Source organism: Oreochromis niloticus, linkage group LG2, assembly GCF_001858045.2.
Source record: "Oreochromis niloticus isolate F11D_XX linkage group LG2, O_niloticus_UMD_NMBU, whole genome shotgun sequence".
Taxonomy (NCBI): domain Eukaryota; kingdom Metazoa; phylum Chordata; class Actinopteri; order Cichliformes; family Cichlidae; genus Oreochromis; species Oreochromis niloticus.
In genome coordinates this window covers 4,678,606-4,696,335 of record NC_031966.2, presented here as the reverse complement: position 1 = coordinate 4,696,335, position 17,730 = coordinate 4,678,606, and the positions used below count along the sequence as shown (strand labels likewise).

The following is a 17,730-nucleotide window of genomic DNA, read 5'->3' as shown; positions in this document are numbered from 1 at the left end:
ATAAAAAATACACATGATGTAGTAGATTTATTTAAGAAAAAAGTAGTTGTAAAAAGCATGACAATATATTAAGTAATCCAAAGTATTTAGAATACGTTACTCTCATTGAGTAACTAACGGAATACGTTATAAAATATATTTTGGGCCATGTATTCTGTGATCTGTAGTGGAGTACATTTTAAAAGTAACTTTCCCAACACTGTGTAGCGTTGTCCTGTTAAAAAAAACATCCAGTCGTTACCACGCAGACGAGGGCCCTCAGTCATAACGGATGCTCTCTGCAACATCTGGAAAATAGCCAGCAGCTGTTTGACGCCCCTGCACCTCCTTAAACTTTATTGTTCCACTGAAGGAAAAAGCACCCCAGACCATTATGGTGCCCCCTCCACTGTGGAGCATAGAAAATATCTACTTGTCATGCCAGTAACATTGGAAACCATCAGGACCATCAAGGTTACATTTTTTCTCATCAGAGAATAAAACTTTCTTTCTCTCTTGCAAAGTCCAAACGGTCAGTTCTGTGGCGTTCAAAGAGACGAGGCCTTTGAATACGATGGGGCTGCAGTCGGCACCAGTAACGGCCTTAATTTGGAGGATGATCCAGTGTCTTGATAAACAGATGATCCTGATTGCTCTCTGCTGTTTACTCATCTGATTTCTATTAGCTCTTGATATTTTTAAAAAATAATGGTAAAAAATGCCAAACACGAAAGAAGCAAGAGAGCCAGAAGAGTTAGTTGACAATACCGGCCACTTTAACCATCGGTTTGGAAATGCACAGGGGGAAAAAAATCACACATGCACTGGTGAAACAAAACACAATAAGAGAGAAATATAATTACAAAAGTTCTGACAGATTCTTGTCTCAAAATATTTTGACCAAACACATGGTTAGAATATCAGGAAAAAATCATGTATAAATTTGAAGTATTTGTAATGACCAATGTGGTGCAACTGCTGTCGTTCCAAAGAAACGGCCAGTTGTCTTGACCTTTGGCTTCCATGACCACTGATGTCAGAAACACTTTTCAGATTTTATCATTTATTTGGAGTTTATTATTTGATTTTCTGGTTTCAGGTATTAGTGAAGACAGTTTACATCATGGTTATTTTGTGATGTATAACAAAATAACCCATTACAGTCTAAATGGACAGTAAAGCAGCATATGCTTTCAGCTTGATTGTCAGGTTACTAGTCATAGTAACCAGAGTAGATCCCTCTCTGGCTCCCAGCCAATGGGTGAGCATTGATCAAGTGTGCAAACCATTCCTCCCTTATGAAAGTGGTTTATGCAGTTGACTAATGGTGTAAATTTGGGTTAAAATAGCATTAAATGCCTTTTTTTAAAAAAAAACTTTAATCAGTGCATAAAATCTACCAAGATAAACACTTGTTTATAATTAACTCAGTTTTTTAGATATCAAGCTGACCATCCAAGCTTCGGATGGGTGGATGGATGGATATGACACTGAAGTAAACATAAATTTCCTGTCCCATTCATGTTGGCTAAGCTATCAGGAATCACATAGAGTCTAGTAGGCGGGTCAAAACCTGAACCAAAATTTTTTAGAAAAGCACTTAACAGTTTGGACATTCAAACTTCTCAAATTTCTCTCAATTAAATCATGAGTAAAAACCAATCAACAGCGTAAGTTTGACGATAGCAGTGGCAGTGTTATTAAGAACTCTGTTAGTGGAGGTTTTGTTGAGGTGTGGATTCTGACTTCTTTTCCTCCACAGGACACAGTTCTGTAAAGGGAAGAAAGATTCACAGACAAACAGGAATAGTAAGATAAACTGATCGTTCTGGAGAAGTGACATCAAATGCAAATCCTTAGGTCCTCCCCACCTCCAAGTGTCCTTTACCCTCCATTAAATGCTAAATATGTAGATTACCTTTCTCTCCAAGGGGCCATGTTCTTACACAATAGCTGGCAGTAGCTGTAAATTCTATTGTTTCTCATCCTGTCTTACTTTAACTACAACGGCACAGATTCTTGTGATGAGATGAACTTTGGAGTCATTAACATTGCGAAATGTGCAAAGATAAGTTTGTTGTAGTCTGTCTTACTTCATGTTCAAGGTTCAAGGTTCTTTATTTGTCACATGCATACTTATACAAGTATAACACACAGTGAAATGTAACCTGACACGCTCCTTGACTTGTGCAAAAATGGGGGGGGGGGGGGGGGGTAGAGGAAGGACATTATATATATAATATATACATTAGGTGAATGTGCAGTAGTAGCATGTATGCAGCAAGCAAGTGAATTCTGTACATAAAGTGAATTAAATAGGAATAGACAATCTGACTATTTTACAGAACAGACAATATAAACATATTTAAAATTAAAGAATTTGAAACGTACATTGTGCCAATGGGTTTAAAGAGTCTGGAAGAGAGTCCTGTCTCAGTCAATTATAGATGATGTGAGAGGGCGGGTGTGTGTGTGTGTGTGTGTGTGGGGGGGGGGGGGGGGGGGGGGGGGGGGGGTTGGTTTAGGGCCCGGATGGCTTGGGGATAGAAGCTTGTAACAGTTTGTTGCCAGGATGGGACGGGTCCTTCAGTATCTGTGCTGTTCTAGTCTGGCATCTCCTGGTGTAGGTGTCCTGAAGCGTTTATATATGTTTTTTCTTTAACTTTCATCTTCTATTACCAGATACTGCTACAGCATATATTAGCAATATTGGCTTGGATTGGGGACAAGCAGGGTCCAGAGTGGTGTGTGAGAAAACTGAAGTGCATTAAGAAATGTGGGAGTAAAACAAATCTTCGCTAGTCGGCCATTAATTCTGCTACCCGGAGAGCTTCAGCTCCATTCACTGTGTTTTTCACTGCCTGTCCTTCAACATGATTCCCAAGATGTGTGACTTACCAGAGGGCCGACTGGATGTCACAGTGACTCACTATAATGTACTGTAACTATCAGATTTGCATTCTGTTTGCAGTGGAGGTCGGTATAAAGATCAACATGCGTTTGTGTGCACATTTCAAGGGAACGATCAAATAATTGGGATGTTATGTTTTTCATGTGCAAGCAATTTATTTGGTAAGTCTTTCTTGCTGCCCGTGAACTCCAACTCTGGTTGGAGTTGTTGGAGTGCAGACTATTGTCATTAGCTACAATTAAAGGTGGTGGAGTTGGTCTCTCTGGCTGGTTGCTCCGTCGAGACCACCACAACAGGCTGGCATGGGGGCAGGGGATAGCTCAGTAGGTAAAGCAGTTGCCCCATGATCGGAAAGTCAGGGGTTTGAATCCCCCGAACGGCTACCTTGAGGTAGCCCTGAGCAAGACACCATCCCCACACACTGCTCCCTGGGCGCCGCACTGGTGGCTGCCCACTGCTTCACTGAGTGAATGGGTTAAATGCAGAGAAGAATTTCCCCACGGGGATCAATAAAAGTGTACATTATTATCATGTACCTGGTTTTTTATATAGCACTTTTCTACTATACCTGAGCGCTCAAAGCACTTTATAGAACTTGTCTCATTCGCTTTCTTTCTGTTTTTTCTGTATAATTACTTTATAACACCAACGGATCCATCAGAGAGTTAGCATCTTGTCCAAGGATGCAGACTGGAGCAGGCATGGCTCAAGCCACCATCCTTGTAATTAGTAGATAACCTGCTCTACTGCCTGAGCTAAACTACCCCATTGAACCTTAAGCCTATGTGCTAACTGGCTAGCATGTTATTTTCAGCTGCAACACAATAAATCATCCATCAATTCTCTTCCGCTTATCCTTATCAGGGTCACAGGGAGCCTATTCCAGCTGTCACAGGACAAGAGGTGGGGTAGACCCTGGACACATCACTAGCCTGGCGCAGGGCTAACGCTTAGAGAAAGACAACCATTTAGACCTATGGGGAATATAGAATCACCAATTAAACTAACCCCACTGACAGCATGTCTTTGGACTGCTAGAGGAATCTGGAATCTGCTGCCCATCACAATAAATCAACAATAAATGTTTAGAATTATTTTATTTATTATCCTAATGCATGGACAGATTCTTATATATAATCTCTACTTAAGCACTTTGTACAATATCCCTTTATACAATATCCATCACTGGATGCATCCCTCATGTATTGGAGAGCATTTAGTTTCTTCACCAAGGATACATTGCATACTGATTAGAGCAACCAGGGTCTGAACCAAAAAAAAACCTTCCACTTATTAGATGACATGCTGTACTTCCTGAGTTACAGCTACCGAATAATCTAACAAAGCTTATATTGTATTGGGCTTTTTCATTGTAGACCTCCTTATGTTAAGTTTTACTTCCTCACACTTCACCTGCCTACCCAAGAAGACAGATTACATCACAAACTGAGAAATTGTTCATGATGTATGAAATGATTTCTTTCAGCCAAAAAATGATTAGGCCCTCATCTTCCAGCACCTCACCTTCCAAACAAGCTCAGGAATAACCATTTTCAGTGTGTGGTAACTTACTCACTGGGCGATCTACTGCATTTAAGTTATGTAGCAGATTCATTTCATATTCTGTTTCAATGTAGACGACACGTGGTGCTTACCATTGTTAGGGTCGTAGTTAAACTTTGGTGTCGTGGGAAACCTGAGGCATTCACCTTGTTTTCTGAAGGTCTCTAAATCAGAAGCTGTCACGGTCTTGTTCCTCCCTGCAGAGAACAACAGCAGGAAAAGCACCATTAGAATATATTGTGTTCACACTAGTGTTCGAGGATGGTTGACTCCTAAAGTGTATTTTGTTTGTTTTGTGTGATCGGGCAGCTGCCTCCTTGAAGCACTACCTCCACTACTTAAAAGAGTTTACTCTATGTTGCACTTATTTGACAGCTTCAGTTAGCCTCCTGGTTACTTAAATGTTACAATTTCTGTTACAATATAAACCTGCTACAATTAACATAGATGTGTTGTATAACAATTTTATGAAATAACAACAAACAGAAGCAAGACATGTTAGGTAAATGTATTTGCCAGTACTCAGTTTGTATAGCACATGGAGGGCAGTCTGCACGGCCAGGTGTAAAAAACCCTTTTGTTTGTCCTTTTCTCACACTCTTTTAAGTGCGTTGAGACAACTATTGTTGCAATTTGGTGCTATATAAATAAAAGTGAATTGAATTTTGCTAAATTAAAAAAAAATGACACAGGAAACTTTTAAAAGAAATGGAATGTAATTGTGTTTTTGAAGTACTGTGACTGAGTATTGGGCACAAAGGGGGATGGTCATTTTTAGTTTTTATGGGTTTTTGTAACGGTATAAACAATGAAAGGTGGTCGATTGGCCAGTTGGTCATGATTGACTCTGGGCTGGACAATTTACAGCCGAGGAGGTCGGATACACCCTCCCCCTTGCTTGGGCAACGGCTCTGAAAGCAGTCTTATCACAGACAAACAGAAGAAAATGCTATTGAGGTGAAAAGGAGCAGTACTTCAGCTAGAATGAAAAAAAGACACAAAGCTGGAGTTAATCTGTGTTTCCGCTGCACAGCTTCTTCTTCTCTCACTCTCTCCTCTTCCTCTCCTGCTGCTACTTCAATTACTGCTACTTCAAAAACTGATCAATGATCAGCTGATTGGCTTTTCTGTCGCAAGTCCCGTCTCTCTTGTTTGTTTATCGCCCACTTTGCGCCAGAAAGAGGAAACCAGCGGATAAACAGCAGCACGTTTAAGCTTGATAAGTTGTTTATTTAATTTATTTATTAAATAATTTATTTAATTGATTTAATATTACTGTCTAGTATCAGCTGATGTTTGCTGGAGGGAAACATGCAGATGAAACCAGGAGATGTCCTTACTGAATCATCAGAGCTGAACAGGTGATGGAGAAACAGGTTTACCTTTTAGGTGACATGAATGAGTTGAAGGGAAGTTATGAACTGTTTCTGAGAGACAAATAACACCAGGATCCTTTTCTATGTAGCTGACAGCTGGTAACTGTGCAGGGGCGGGTCTAGCAAAGTTATGCCAGGGGGGCAGGTAGGGCATTAACAGGGAAAGGGGGGAACAAAGAAGTACATTTCTTATTCTCATTCTGTGGGAGACAACGCCGCTCTCTCTGATCCTTTTGTCTTGGTAGAGATCACGCAGAGATGTTTCCAAGTTTCACACAATCCTTTTGTTAGCAGTCCTATTCTAAAGGCTGATCTCAAGAATTCAACACAACAGCTACAGTTTTAGTCTCTGGTATCCTCCTCCTATAGAGATTGAAAATGTGACGTCATTCATGGGTAAAACCGCAAAGGATTCTGGGAACGAGTGGCAAGCGGTACAAGCGCACGCAGGCTTTCACATGAAAACAGTCACACAGCGATAAAAAGAAACACAAAAAATGGCAAGAAGGTGTTGTATTATTAACTGCAATAGCCAGTCGCATGACAGCCATGGGAAGCCGACGGGTAAAGAGATCGGCTTTTATCGGATTACATCGTGGAAGAGAAATTTTTCAAGCCATGTTTCCGAAGTAACAAAGAGCCGACGGATGACCTGGATTGCAGCCATTCGAAGACCAAATATAACGTTCCAGAACACTCCAGCTCACATGTTAGTCTGCTCCAAGCATTTCCACAAAGGTACGTCTTCTGTTGTAGTTATTACGTAATTTATCATAACATAATTGTTGATGTAGGTTACAAATAAGTCTTATATTGATTTGAATTGAATTTGTTGCGCTATGCTGCTTTGTTCACTGTGGCTTTGTGGGCTAATGTTTGTTGTGTTTTGTAGGAAAACCAGCCTACAAAATGCTGGAATGGGATCCAGACTGGGCACCTCTATCACCCTGGGTCAGACTGAGTTTAAAGCTGCTACCACAGCCAGATTTGATCGGTTAAGAGAGAGAGCGATATCAAAACAGCCACGAAAAGTCTGCATATATGTGCCCAAGGGTTGTATTGATGCAATCAAGTGATGAATAACTGTTTTCCAGTATGTTGTTTTGCAATGGTTTTTTTTTTTGCATTGTTGATTTGTTTTTCACTAAAGCAGCTAATAAAGCATGATGGAATACAATTTTGCCTCTTTCTTGTAAGATTCTATAATAGAATGAAACAATAATGCCAGTTAAAAATAAAGACAATAAATTGAATGAATTACGAAACACTCATTTTATTTCTTTTAGATCTGAAAATGTTGTGTAATACTACAACCTGAAACGACAAATAGACGCGTTGGCCTGTACAGGAGATAAAGGAAAAAAATGTAACAACAGCTGTGAAATGGAATCGTCCAAATCACCAAAGTAAACTGGACCTGGGCTTGTTGCAGGGATCTGAAGTTAATAAACATCTTGTGAGTGTATGCACTCACACTTAGGACCATATAATAATAAATATGTCCGTGATAAAAGTTGGGCAGCACGCTAACGTCCTTACTCCACTCTGTATGCTCGTATGGGTCTGACCCAGGGGTGGGCAATCTCAGTCCACGAGGGCCGGTGTCCCTGCAGGTTTTAGATGTGTCCTCGAACCAACACAGCTGATTTAAATGGCTAAATTAGCTCCTCAACATGTCCTGAAGTTCTCCAGAGGCCTGGTAACGAACTAATCATGTGATTCAGGTGTGTTGACCCAAGGCGAGATCTAAAACCTGCAGGGACACCGGCCCTGAGGACTGAGATTGCCCACCCCTGGTCTCACCCTTTTACTCCTTTGAGTTTTTCCTCGTCCTTTTTTTTTTTGCCTTTGTATGGACCTGCCGTGTTCTCTGTCGTTTTGTACATAACTGTTTTTGGGGCAAGTAAAATGCAAGTAGGGATTAAAACCACAGAATTAATGATTACCGGTGCTGGAAATACTAGCGCTTGATGCAGTGTTTTGATTTTGTTGCCACGGGTACCCACAAAGCAACGGTTGAAAGTCACGTGGTCTGTCAATCTCTATAGTAAACACCCCCACAATGGAAAAACACTGGTACAGCAGCCAGGGGTGCTGACACCCTGACCCCCATCTCCTTTTAAGGTAGTGCCCTTTTGTTATTTGTCTGCCCCTCACCCTCAGTAACTCTTGCAGTAACTCTTGCTTCTTTCCTGGGGGTGGGGGTTAATTCTTCCCAGTTCATTGTTCACATTCCAGGCCTTTTCTGTTTGTATTCTTACACACTAGCAAGCTCTATATTATAATTTTGCAAGCCACCCTAAAATACAGTCTCTTTAGCTCTAATGTATATTCAGCAATCTATTATTCTCAAAGCAACCAAAGTGATGGTTGTTTTGTTGTTTTTTACATCATCTGATGTAAAATGTATAGAAATCATACATATATACCAACAAGACAGTGTACATCACTGTCACAACAGCGTTTGTTTTCATTCAGAGGTTTTATGGCTTTGTGGTTCTCTAGTCAAAACGCGCGGGATAACTTTTTGTCCCAGTCCAGTCCAGAATTCAAGCTACTTTGTATTCAAACATGGCTACAATTTAGATGGAAAACAATTATATTCTATTTGATGAATATTAAAATGATTACCTTGTTGTAGAAAAATCCATTTGTGAAAATCCATACTGGGCTCTACAACTAATTTCTCATTGGTTTGGGGATTTTTATATTCTTTTCTTACTTCTTCACAAGTATGACAGCGAGATACTAAAAGGAATGATGAGTTGAATGCCAAAGTAGTCCACCCTTCCACCCTTTAAAATAGTCAAAGAATTGTCAGATGACTACAACAGTGAAATGCTGTTCACTCGTTAATTACAGTTAAAATATACAATTAATAGTCCATCAAGTAAATATTTTACTGTTTTACTTGTCAGTTCTTTTAGTAAATGCTCCATCACTGCTCATACTTACCAAACAAGTAGAACATTTGGTGACTGGCTACTTTATAGTAGGTATGCATGAGCAGACAGTCAGGGCAGGTCTGCAGGAACCTGTGATAGGAACTGGCAATTTTCACTGTGCAACAAAACACAAGCATTCATGATGGGAGGATAACAATTCTGATAAACTGAGCATGCAAATTGTACTGTGACAAACCCCACAGACCTGAGTGACAGATGTAACTGATCTGATTACACGTGTACATACTGTATGTTATTCACTGAAGCAACTTACTGTAGAACTCTAAGTCTTTGCCATCAACTAGGGACATGTTCTGAACATTCCTGAGGCAGCGATCCTCCCTAAAACAATGATCAAGCAGAAGAAGTGGAAAATGGCAACATTAAAATTTCATCTGGATTGATAATGAGACACCAAAAGGAATACTGACTTGCACACCTGGCCCGATGAAGTTTTTCCCATCTGAATGCATCCTTGACCGACACTTTCAAACCCGATTTGACTTTAATATTAGAAGACTGAGTTCTAAACAGAGTAATCTGTGGCATTTTTTAATCAACACAAATGAGGGCTGCATGGTGGCTCAGCAATGACCACCATTGCTGTTGCTGTTCCTGGGTTACCCCCAGAGTAGACCTCTCTGTGTAGGGTTTGCTTGTGTGGGTGTTCACTGGGAGTTCTGGTTTCTTCTGCCACTGCTCTTACTATAGATACTGTTAATCTCAAGAGTTTCACTTTCTGATTAAATGAAATTTTTGAAGAATATACAAAAATTGCTTAATGCAACAACAGTAGACTAGTTTATATATAAAGTTGCAATCAGTTCATTTCAATATCAACCAGCTTTCTACCAACAGTATAGCAAATTGGAAGTATTGGAATTTCAGGGGTGGGACCACACCTCCAAACATGCTCCTTCCAGTTCTTATCTAAATGTGTTCCCCCAGTTCTACAAGCTGTTCATTCTCGTTTACGTGCCACACCCTCCCTTGCCTTTTCAATTCTTTAACTTCTTCTCTTCTATTTAGTACATGGGGATCTGCCAGGCCCGGGAGCCGTCGCCAGTCCCCTTCGAGGCCTTCCCCAAACCGCAGCTCAATTCATGTCCAAGCCTTTCAGCTTTGTCTACTAAAACTCTGTCAAACATAAAATGAGGATGTGAAATTTGAGGTTAAAAAACCAGCAGACCTGTTGACGCAGCACGAGGTAGCGAGTAACTAGCCAGAATAAAACAGTGTAAATGCAGATCTCTGAGTGAGAGTTGAGAAACAGGTGAAGAATAGACACAGTTTTTATAGTTTTGCCTCTGTGCACACAGTGGGTTTTTAATTAAACAATCTACTGTTCAGCTACCTGCGTCTACTAAGAGAACAGCTGTCTTACCTCAATTTTCTCCTGACTTGTGGTGGCTATGGTAGCTATGATGAAGCTATGCACAAACAACAACAACTCAACTATGTGTATGACACATATCACCTACCTGCCTCAGAACACCCTAAAAAAAATCCCTCCAGAAATGTGACATTGATGAAAAACTCTGGGAATTCAGTTCTGAACAGATGTTAGCGATTCACAAAGGAACAGACGTATGTAGATGAACGACAAAGGCAACATTGCAGTTCCTTTGAGTGTGGTTGCCTGTGTGCAGCAGACTTTGGCCTGAGATCCCACACTAGAGTACATAAATAAAAAGTGGTTGTTGTTCTCTTTGACTAGTAAGTGATGAATGTAGGGTTTAATTCTCTCTTATCAATTTTAGAAGTATGGCTTACTTCATGACCAGATGGGGTGTGGAACTGCTGACATGGTGGGAGCTAGGGTTTGAAGAAAGCTCAGGTCCCTGGGAATTGGTCGGGATGGAGGCGTCCTCCATCTTTGGAACTCTAATGTCAAAATATAAAGAATTAGCTCAATATGCAAAAAACATGTAATTTTAGTCTTTGTAGTCTCTGTAAATTAAAAATATAGGTAAGTTAAATGTATTGGTATTGGCATAGATATAGGAGATATATCACTTTTTTAAAAGAAGCCCATGTAGGTTTGGATTTTCTTCTCCAGTGTCTCATGTTTCCGTTGAAACAGTGTCATCATCGAGTTGTCTGCCTCGACCAGTTTTTGACCTATGGCCATTTGCTTTTGCCAGGATCACCACTGCTGTCTGAATATTTACTGGCTCCCCCTCCAGATTAGAGAATAGGCAAAAATGGGGAAAAATACTTAAAAATACTTACTGTGGCTGAACAGACTCGTCCAGCTGTTGAACCACTCGGCCAGCTATCTCTGCCTGCAGGGTCCGACTGTCTGATGTTGTATTCAGCACCATCCACGTACTTTCCACAAACCTCAAACTGTCTCCCAAGCTACCGTTACTGGCAAGCCCCTGAATAAAGATCCACCTACCCAGGATCTGTTCAGGGTGAAAGAACTTACAGTTAGGTTCAGAAAGGTTTGAATATGGATACAATTTTTGGTATTTTACCTCTGTATGTCACTGCAACTGTTTTCTTATGAAACTGCAAACAAAAGCTGCTTTTAATGAAATTAAATAATTAAAAAGAGGAAAAGATATTGCATTAGCTGTTGTGAAATAACAGCCACTTTTCTACATTGTCTCACTTTTTGGGTCTCAAATGTATACAACACTACAATATCATCATGAATAAAATGCTGCCTGTCAAATTAGGTTAATCTGGTTAAACTTCGAATCATTAGCCACATCTGAGCACATGGGGACCAATCGTGTTATCGCACTGACACATGTACCGTGTGCAGAGGCATCATTGTCTGCAGCAATATCTTGTCACTATAACTGCTGATTGTTAGTCTGTGCCCAACATCTGGGTTTGGGTCCACTTCCTGAAACATCCCACACAGTCTGATAGCTCAGTTTTTTGCGACCGTTCCTTTGACTACATTATTTTGTTTAGAGCCAAAGCTTCCATATTCAAATGCCAGTGTTCACAAAACATGGTTTGAATCAATCATCCCACCACATTTGAGCCCATGAAAAGAAGGTATTTCTTAAAACAGGCTGTAATTGATATTTTTCTTCAACCTAAATCCATTGGGAAGGTGTGAAGAGCCAAAGTTAGAATAACTCTGTAACTGACAAAACAACTCTGGGCCTATTTGTCATATTGTCAGGGAGAAAGACAGCTGAGGTTAGAGGTGAAGAGACCTGTACCTGGTGAAGCTCGTTAGCTTGCAGAGGCTGGGTCAGCTGATTGCAGTCGTCTACTGTTGGTGCTGCTGCGCTGAAGGACAGCAGAGAGATGAGAGCAAAAGCCCGGTGTGTTGCAGGCATGGCGGATAGCTGTCAACTGCTGTTTTCCCTGACATCTGAAATACCTGGCATTTAGAGGCACGCTATTACAAAACCTACTATGTTGTGCTGTACTTTGCTCTGTACAGCAGCTACAAACTCCATTGGATTGAAGAATTCTGGAAAGCTGAATTGTGCAAACATTGTGGAGGCACATAAGCAAACATGTCACTTATCAGCTGTTTGAGTAATGTCTGCATGTTGTTTTGCCAACATGTATTGACCTGCAACAAACTGCAGAGCATAACTAAGTCTTCCCTGGTTTCCCTACTACAGCTGTTTTTACACAGTGTAACAACATAGCTGCTGAAAGTGAGTTAGCCTGTGCTCATACTTCACATTCTTTTAAACATTTGGGCATGCATAAACCCGAAATACACGCCCGTTCATAGTGAACGGAAGGCAAAAAACAGCTTTGGTGTGTACAAAGTTCATAGGTCTATAGAATTATTTTGGCATTTGAATCACAGCTACATTAGGTGAACTTTTTTAAATACAAAGTTTCAACTCATAAGACCTTTTATAATCTCAAATATATTTTGACCACCTACTTCTCCAACAGAGTGCTACGACTCTGGAGGTTTACCCAAGTTTACCCTTTTTGAATTTGTTGTTGTTGTTGTAGACAACAACAAATAAACAAACATCCATGGATGACTCGGATGGATGGATGTTCTCCCCAGCTTCTGCAGACTGTTTAACGTCTGTCACATGTCCTCAGGGTTAACTTGATCTCATCTGTGAAAAACACCTGGCGCCATATGCCAATTTTGGTATTTAATGGAAAATGCCAGTCAGGTTCAACCGTAACAGGCATAGGACCCACTAGAGGATGTTGAGCCCTCAGGACACTCTCTTAAAATCTGTTTCTGATTGTTTGGTCAGAGACATTCACAAAACCGGCGTGCTGGAGGTCATTTTGTAGGGCTCTAGCAGATACTGGTCATATTGATGGGTTCAAGACCTTCGATAGTCCTGTCCAGCTCTCCTAGAGTGACTACAGGTCTCCTGGAATCTCCTCCATGATCTTGCTGGGAAACAAAGTGTGAACAAACCTACTGTCAATGGCACATAGTCATGTCTCCTCCTGGAGGAGCTGGACCACCTGTGCAACCTCTGTAGGCTCCAGGTATCACCTCATGCAACCAGTAGTGATACTGACTCTGATCCAATGCAAACACTAGTGAAAAACCAGAAGTCAGAAAAGAGTGAGTGAGGCTGATCGACTCCAATCTGTGTGCCAAGTTTGTGGGAACCAGAACTTTGGCTGGTTGTAGGTGGTCAAATATTTATTTTACACGACATCCTTTATCTCTCCTCTCCTCTGTCTGTTCACGTTTATGTTTGTGTTGTCTGTGTTCAGGGCCAGGACTTATTCTCAGTTCCCATCCTTGACTCCACTATCACTACTTAAGGTACTAGGATCTGAAAACTTGAGTTTGATGAGAGAGACTCTGTTGAGTAATTGCATCTGTGGAATAACCTGCCTTTCTGGAACTGAGGCTTTTATTAACACTGACATTGTGTTTGAATTCTTCATCTTTGCTTGCCGTAAATAAACCTGTTGAACCTTTAGGTAAAGAGTCCTGCACTTGAGTCCAAACTGCTCGAGTGGCCTTGACATAAAAAGTGAAAACCTGCCATTCCACTATCTTAAAAATTAACAGCAAGTATTTAGTTAGTTTTGTGATCCACCAACCAAATGATCAACATGTGCATAAACAATGGTGCTTGATGTTTTTTGTTTTATGATTGGAAAAAATACTTTTCATTTTCCCGAAAGGTTGATTCTGTTCATCTGGATGTAGTGTAGTGAAACGTTTCGTCACTCATCCAGGTGACTTCTTATAAGGCTGGGGAAACGTGCAGTCACCTGAGACTAAAGAAAACACTTGAAGAAATGTTTTCTTTTGGGTGAGAAAAGTGTGTTTTAGGCCATTTGGAGTACATGCAAAAGTGAAAATTGTGTTATATGATCTTAATAATGTGGTTTTGTACAACTTCATAAAGATGGCTGTAAATATTAAAAGAAAAAACAGACAAACATATTTATGCAAGAATACTATAGAATTAAGGATAACCATTGTGGGAAAACATGATTTGCAGCTGTTTGATCTAAGTAACAGTAACTGTGTCACAGCTGAGAACACCACCACAGCCTGGCAGCACCTGGGAATTGGAGTTATGGGAGGCTGCATGATTTCCCCTCTGGCATTTATGATGGCAATGGATTTGGTCATGTGGGCATCTCGGTGGGTAGTGGGAGGTGGGAGACTCAAGAGTGGACTTCCTCTTCCTCCCATTAGAGCCTACATGGACGACATGACCATCATTACAACAACAAAAACATGTACTAGGCGATTACTACAGAAGCTCCAGGAAAACATCCAATGGGCATGAATAGAGTTTAAGCCAAGCAAATATCGCAGCATCTCCATCAGAAAAGGAAAACTGACAGCCGAGCAGTTCTATATCAGTGGAGAACCAATCCCAACAGTCTCAGAGAAGTCCATCAAGAGCCTGGAGTGGTGGTACGTCCAACAGGGCAGAGGAGGGTTTGGTCTTGGAGTGGTAACACCTCTGTGGCAACAAGTGTCTGTAACCGAACATCAAACTATGGTGTTGGAGCAGGTGCGTCGACAGGAGGAAGCAGCCAGACGTGCCAGAGCCGTAGCGCTGGCCAAGCAGGGTCGCTGGATGAATTGGGAGAATGTTGAAAAGAGGAAACTCTCATGGAGTGAAATCTGGGGAATGGAGTCTAATAGGCTAGGTTTCATCATCTGAGCCACATCTGATGTGCTGCCTTCCCCCATAAATCTGGAACTGTGGTTTGGAAAGGACCCAGCCTGCCCCCATGTGTACAGTCCCAGCAACACTCAAGCACATGTTGGTTGTAGGACTAGCCTTACTCAGGGCAGATACACATGGAGATTCAACCAGGTCCTCAGGTGTCTAGCTGAGACAGTTGAGTACAAGAGGGAATCCATCAACGCCCAAGCTTTCAGGAACCAAGAGGAGCATCAGTATCCATCAGCATTTGTCTGGGACGGGGACAAGCCGAGGACAAGCCCTTCAACCCTGGATGTGGGACCACTGAAGGTCGCCAGAGATTGGCAGATGCAAGTTGACTTGGACCAGAGACTCATTTTCCCCACAGAGATCATAACAACTACTCTGAGACCAGACCTACCGTGGGAGGATGCAACTGAGGAAACATTTGAGTGTCAGAAGCTGCGGTATGCCAACTTGGCAGCTGAGGCAGAGGACAGAGGCTGGAAGATCAGGGTGCGCCTGGTGGAAGTGGGGTGCAGGGGCTTTGTTGGCAGTACAATAGCAAAACTACTTAGAGAGATTGGAGTCAGAGGACAGGAGCAACGATAGGCTATAAGAGAGTTAGCTAACACTGCTGAGAGGACCAATCATTGACTATAGCTGCAGAGGGCTGACAACACTTGGGCAGCCTAAGGCAGTCAGGTAACCGTGAGACACACGCCCAGCCTTGATCAACTTTTAGTGGGCCTGCCTCAGCAGAGGGTGTCATGTGATAAAAGGCTGAAACACCCTGTCAAGTTGAGGCACACAACTGATGATGTGTCCTGCTGCTAAAGCTTCCAGGCTGCCTTTCCTCATAGTAGCCATCACCCAAGACTTTCTCCATTAGAAGTCATGCAATATCAGGCATTGTAACATCTAGTCCTTTTATTGAATCAGACTTTCAAATTATTCACAAACTGAAGAAATGTTTTCTTTTGAGTGAGAAAGGTGTCTTCTAGGCCATTTAGAGCACATGCAAAAGTGAAAATCGCGTTATCTCGCTGAAATAAGGTGTTTTTGTACAACTTCAAAACGATGGCTGTAATTATTTAAAGAATACACAGACAAACATATTTATGTATGAATACTATAGAAATAAGCATAACCACTGTGGGTAAACAGGATTTACAGATGTTTGACCTAAGACTGCAGTTCGCCTATCGCCCCAACCTGTCGGTCAACAGATGACACCATCGCCACCACCCTACGTCTCGCCCTCACCCACCTGGACAATAAGGACACATGTGTGAATTCTGTTCATAGACTTCAGTTCAGCATTCAACACAATCATTCCTCAGCACCTGATCGGAAAACTAACCCTACTGGATTGCAATACCCTACAACAGATAGTAAGAGCAGCTGAGAAGATCATTGGAGCCTCTCTTCCCTCCATCACGGACACTTATTGCAGCTGCTGCATCCGCAAAGCCACCAGCATTGTGGAGGACCCCACACACCCCTCACACACACTCTTCACTCTGCTGCTTTCTGGAAGGAGGTACCGGAGCATTCGGGCCCTCACTGCCAGACTGTGTTTTTTCACCCAAGCCATCAGACTCCTGAACACTCAGGGACTGGAATGACACACACACACACACACACACACACACGCACACACACACACACACACGCACACACACACACACACACACACACACACACACACACACACAGACACCAAGCTACTTTTCGCACAGTACTCAGTAGTATTTTGCACATTTCCATTGCACTGTCTTGTTTCTGTATTGTCCTGTCCTGTCTAGTGTTGCTCTGTCTTGTCTTGTTTTGTTTTTTTTGTTTTTTTTTACAATTTTTGCACATTTGCACTTTATGTAGTTCTGTGTTCATCTGTCATATGTAGCACCAGGATCTCGGAGGAACATTGTCTCATTTCACTTTGTACTGTACCACTGTACATGGTTGAAATGACAATAAAAGCCACTTGACTTGAGCTTTATTTAGATAACAAACTCATTCACCATGAATTCTTCAGTAATTTTTGTTTTAAACAAACAAATTTCATTTCAAACAACTATTTGTAGCTTTTGTTAGTCAAGTGTATTTCATTAACAGTACATTGCTAGACCAGAAAGCATACTAATAATTATTATTCTTACTAACCATTATCACTGTCGCATTTAATGGTTTTTCAGGCTTTGAATGTCCTTTCTTCTCACTGAAAATGGTGCCTTCGCTTTTGTATTCTCTCCATTTTACATAAACACACAGATAATTGCATGCATATATACCCTACATAAAGAGTACCAGTTTGAATAGTGAGTTAGCCAGTTTATTTTCAATTGGAAGGTACAACACTACAAACAGATTGCATGGTCTAGTATAAGTTATTGTGATGTTTTAGTGATAGAAGCAAGCCAATACTAAGGTACTTATGTCTCTTGGTTTTGTGCCTGTGGGTTAAAATATTATTTTAAGGGTCTCCTATGACATTTTAATAATTACATTCACGTTGCATAATGCCTTATGTAAAAAAATAATTTTTACATAAGCGTGATGTCATAAGGCCCTAGAATGTTGATTTCAGGATGCAGCAGATAATTTCGAAGAACGTTGTTGAATGTTTCTCAAGAGATGCATTGTAAACTTAAAGTAATTAGTTATAAAATAAAATAATCTTGTCAATCAAATATAATTAACATAGAAAAACCCTTTAAATTTTACATAACCAGTTAATGTCCAATAAACAAGTGGTTTCTATAAATATTTGACAGGAATGAAAAGCATAACAACAACATAAACAAATCATGTTCATATTACAAAAAATTGTGTGCAGTTATAACATAAAACACTAAGGTTGA

The 17,730-nt window shown here is 41.0% G+C and overlaps 1 protein-coding gene across 1 annotated transcript; it reads right to left on the bottom strand.

The window, feature by feature from the left end:
• Positions 1 to 391: 391 nt before the first annotated feature.
• On the bottom strand, positions 392 to 12,145 carry LOC102081643 (uncharacterized). Its single transcript, XM_005458861.3, has 7 exons — positions 11,960 to 12,145; positions 11,007 to 11,182; positions 10,548 to 10,658; positions 9,049 to 9,116; positions 8,785 to 8,889; positions 4,546 to 4,650; positions 392 to 1,750 (listed from the first exon to the last, which is right to left on the bottom strand). Exons 1-7 carry the CDS (start codon positions 12,077 to 12,079, stop codon positions 1,692 to 1,694), a joined length of 744 nt encoding a protein of 247 aa, XP_005458918.1. The 5' UTR covers positions 12,080 to 12,145; the 3' UTR covers positions 392 to 1,691.
• Positions 12,146 to 17,730: the final 5,585 nt, after the last annotated feature.

What these genes read in the sequence shown, in the direction of transcription:
- LOC102081643 (XM_005458861.3), bottom strand. Translation starts at nt 12,079, where the DNA reads ATGCCTGCAACACACCGGGCTTTTGCTCTCATCTCTCTGCTGTCCTTC. An exon ending in ACACCCCATCTGGTCATGAA is followed by an intron (nt 9,117 to 10,547) that starts GTAAGCCATACT and finishes TCATTGTTTTAG; the next exon opens with GGAGGATCGCTGCCTCAGGA. An exon ending in TAACTACGACCCTAACAATG is followed by an intron (nt 1,751 to 4,545) that starts GTAAGCACCACG and finishes TTCCCTTTACAG; the next exon opens with AACTGTGTCCTGTGGAGGAA.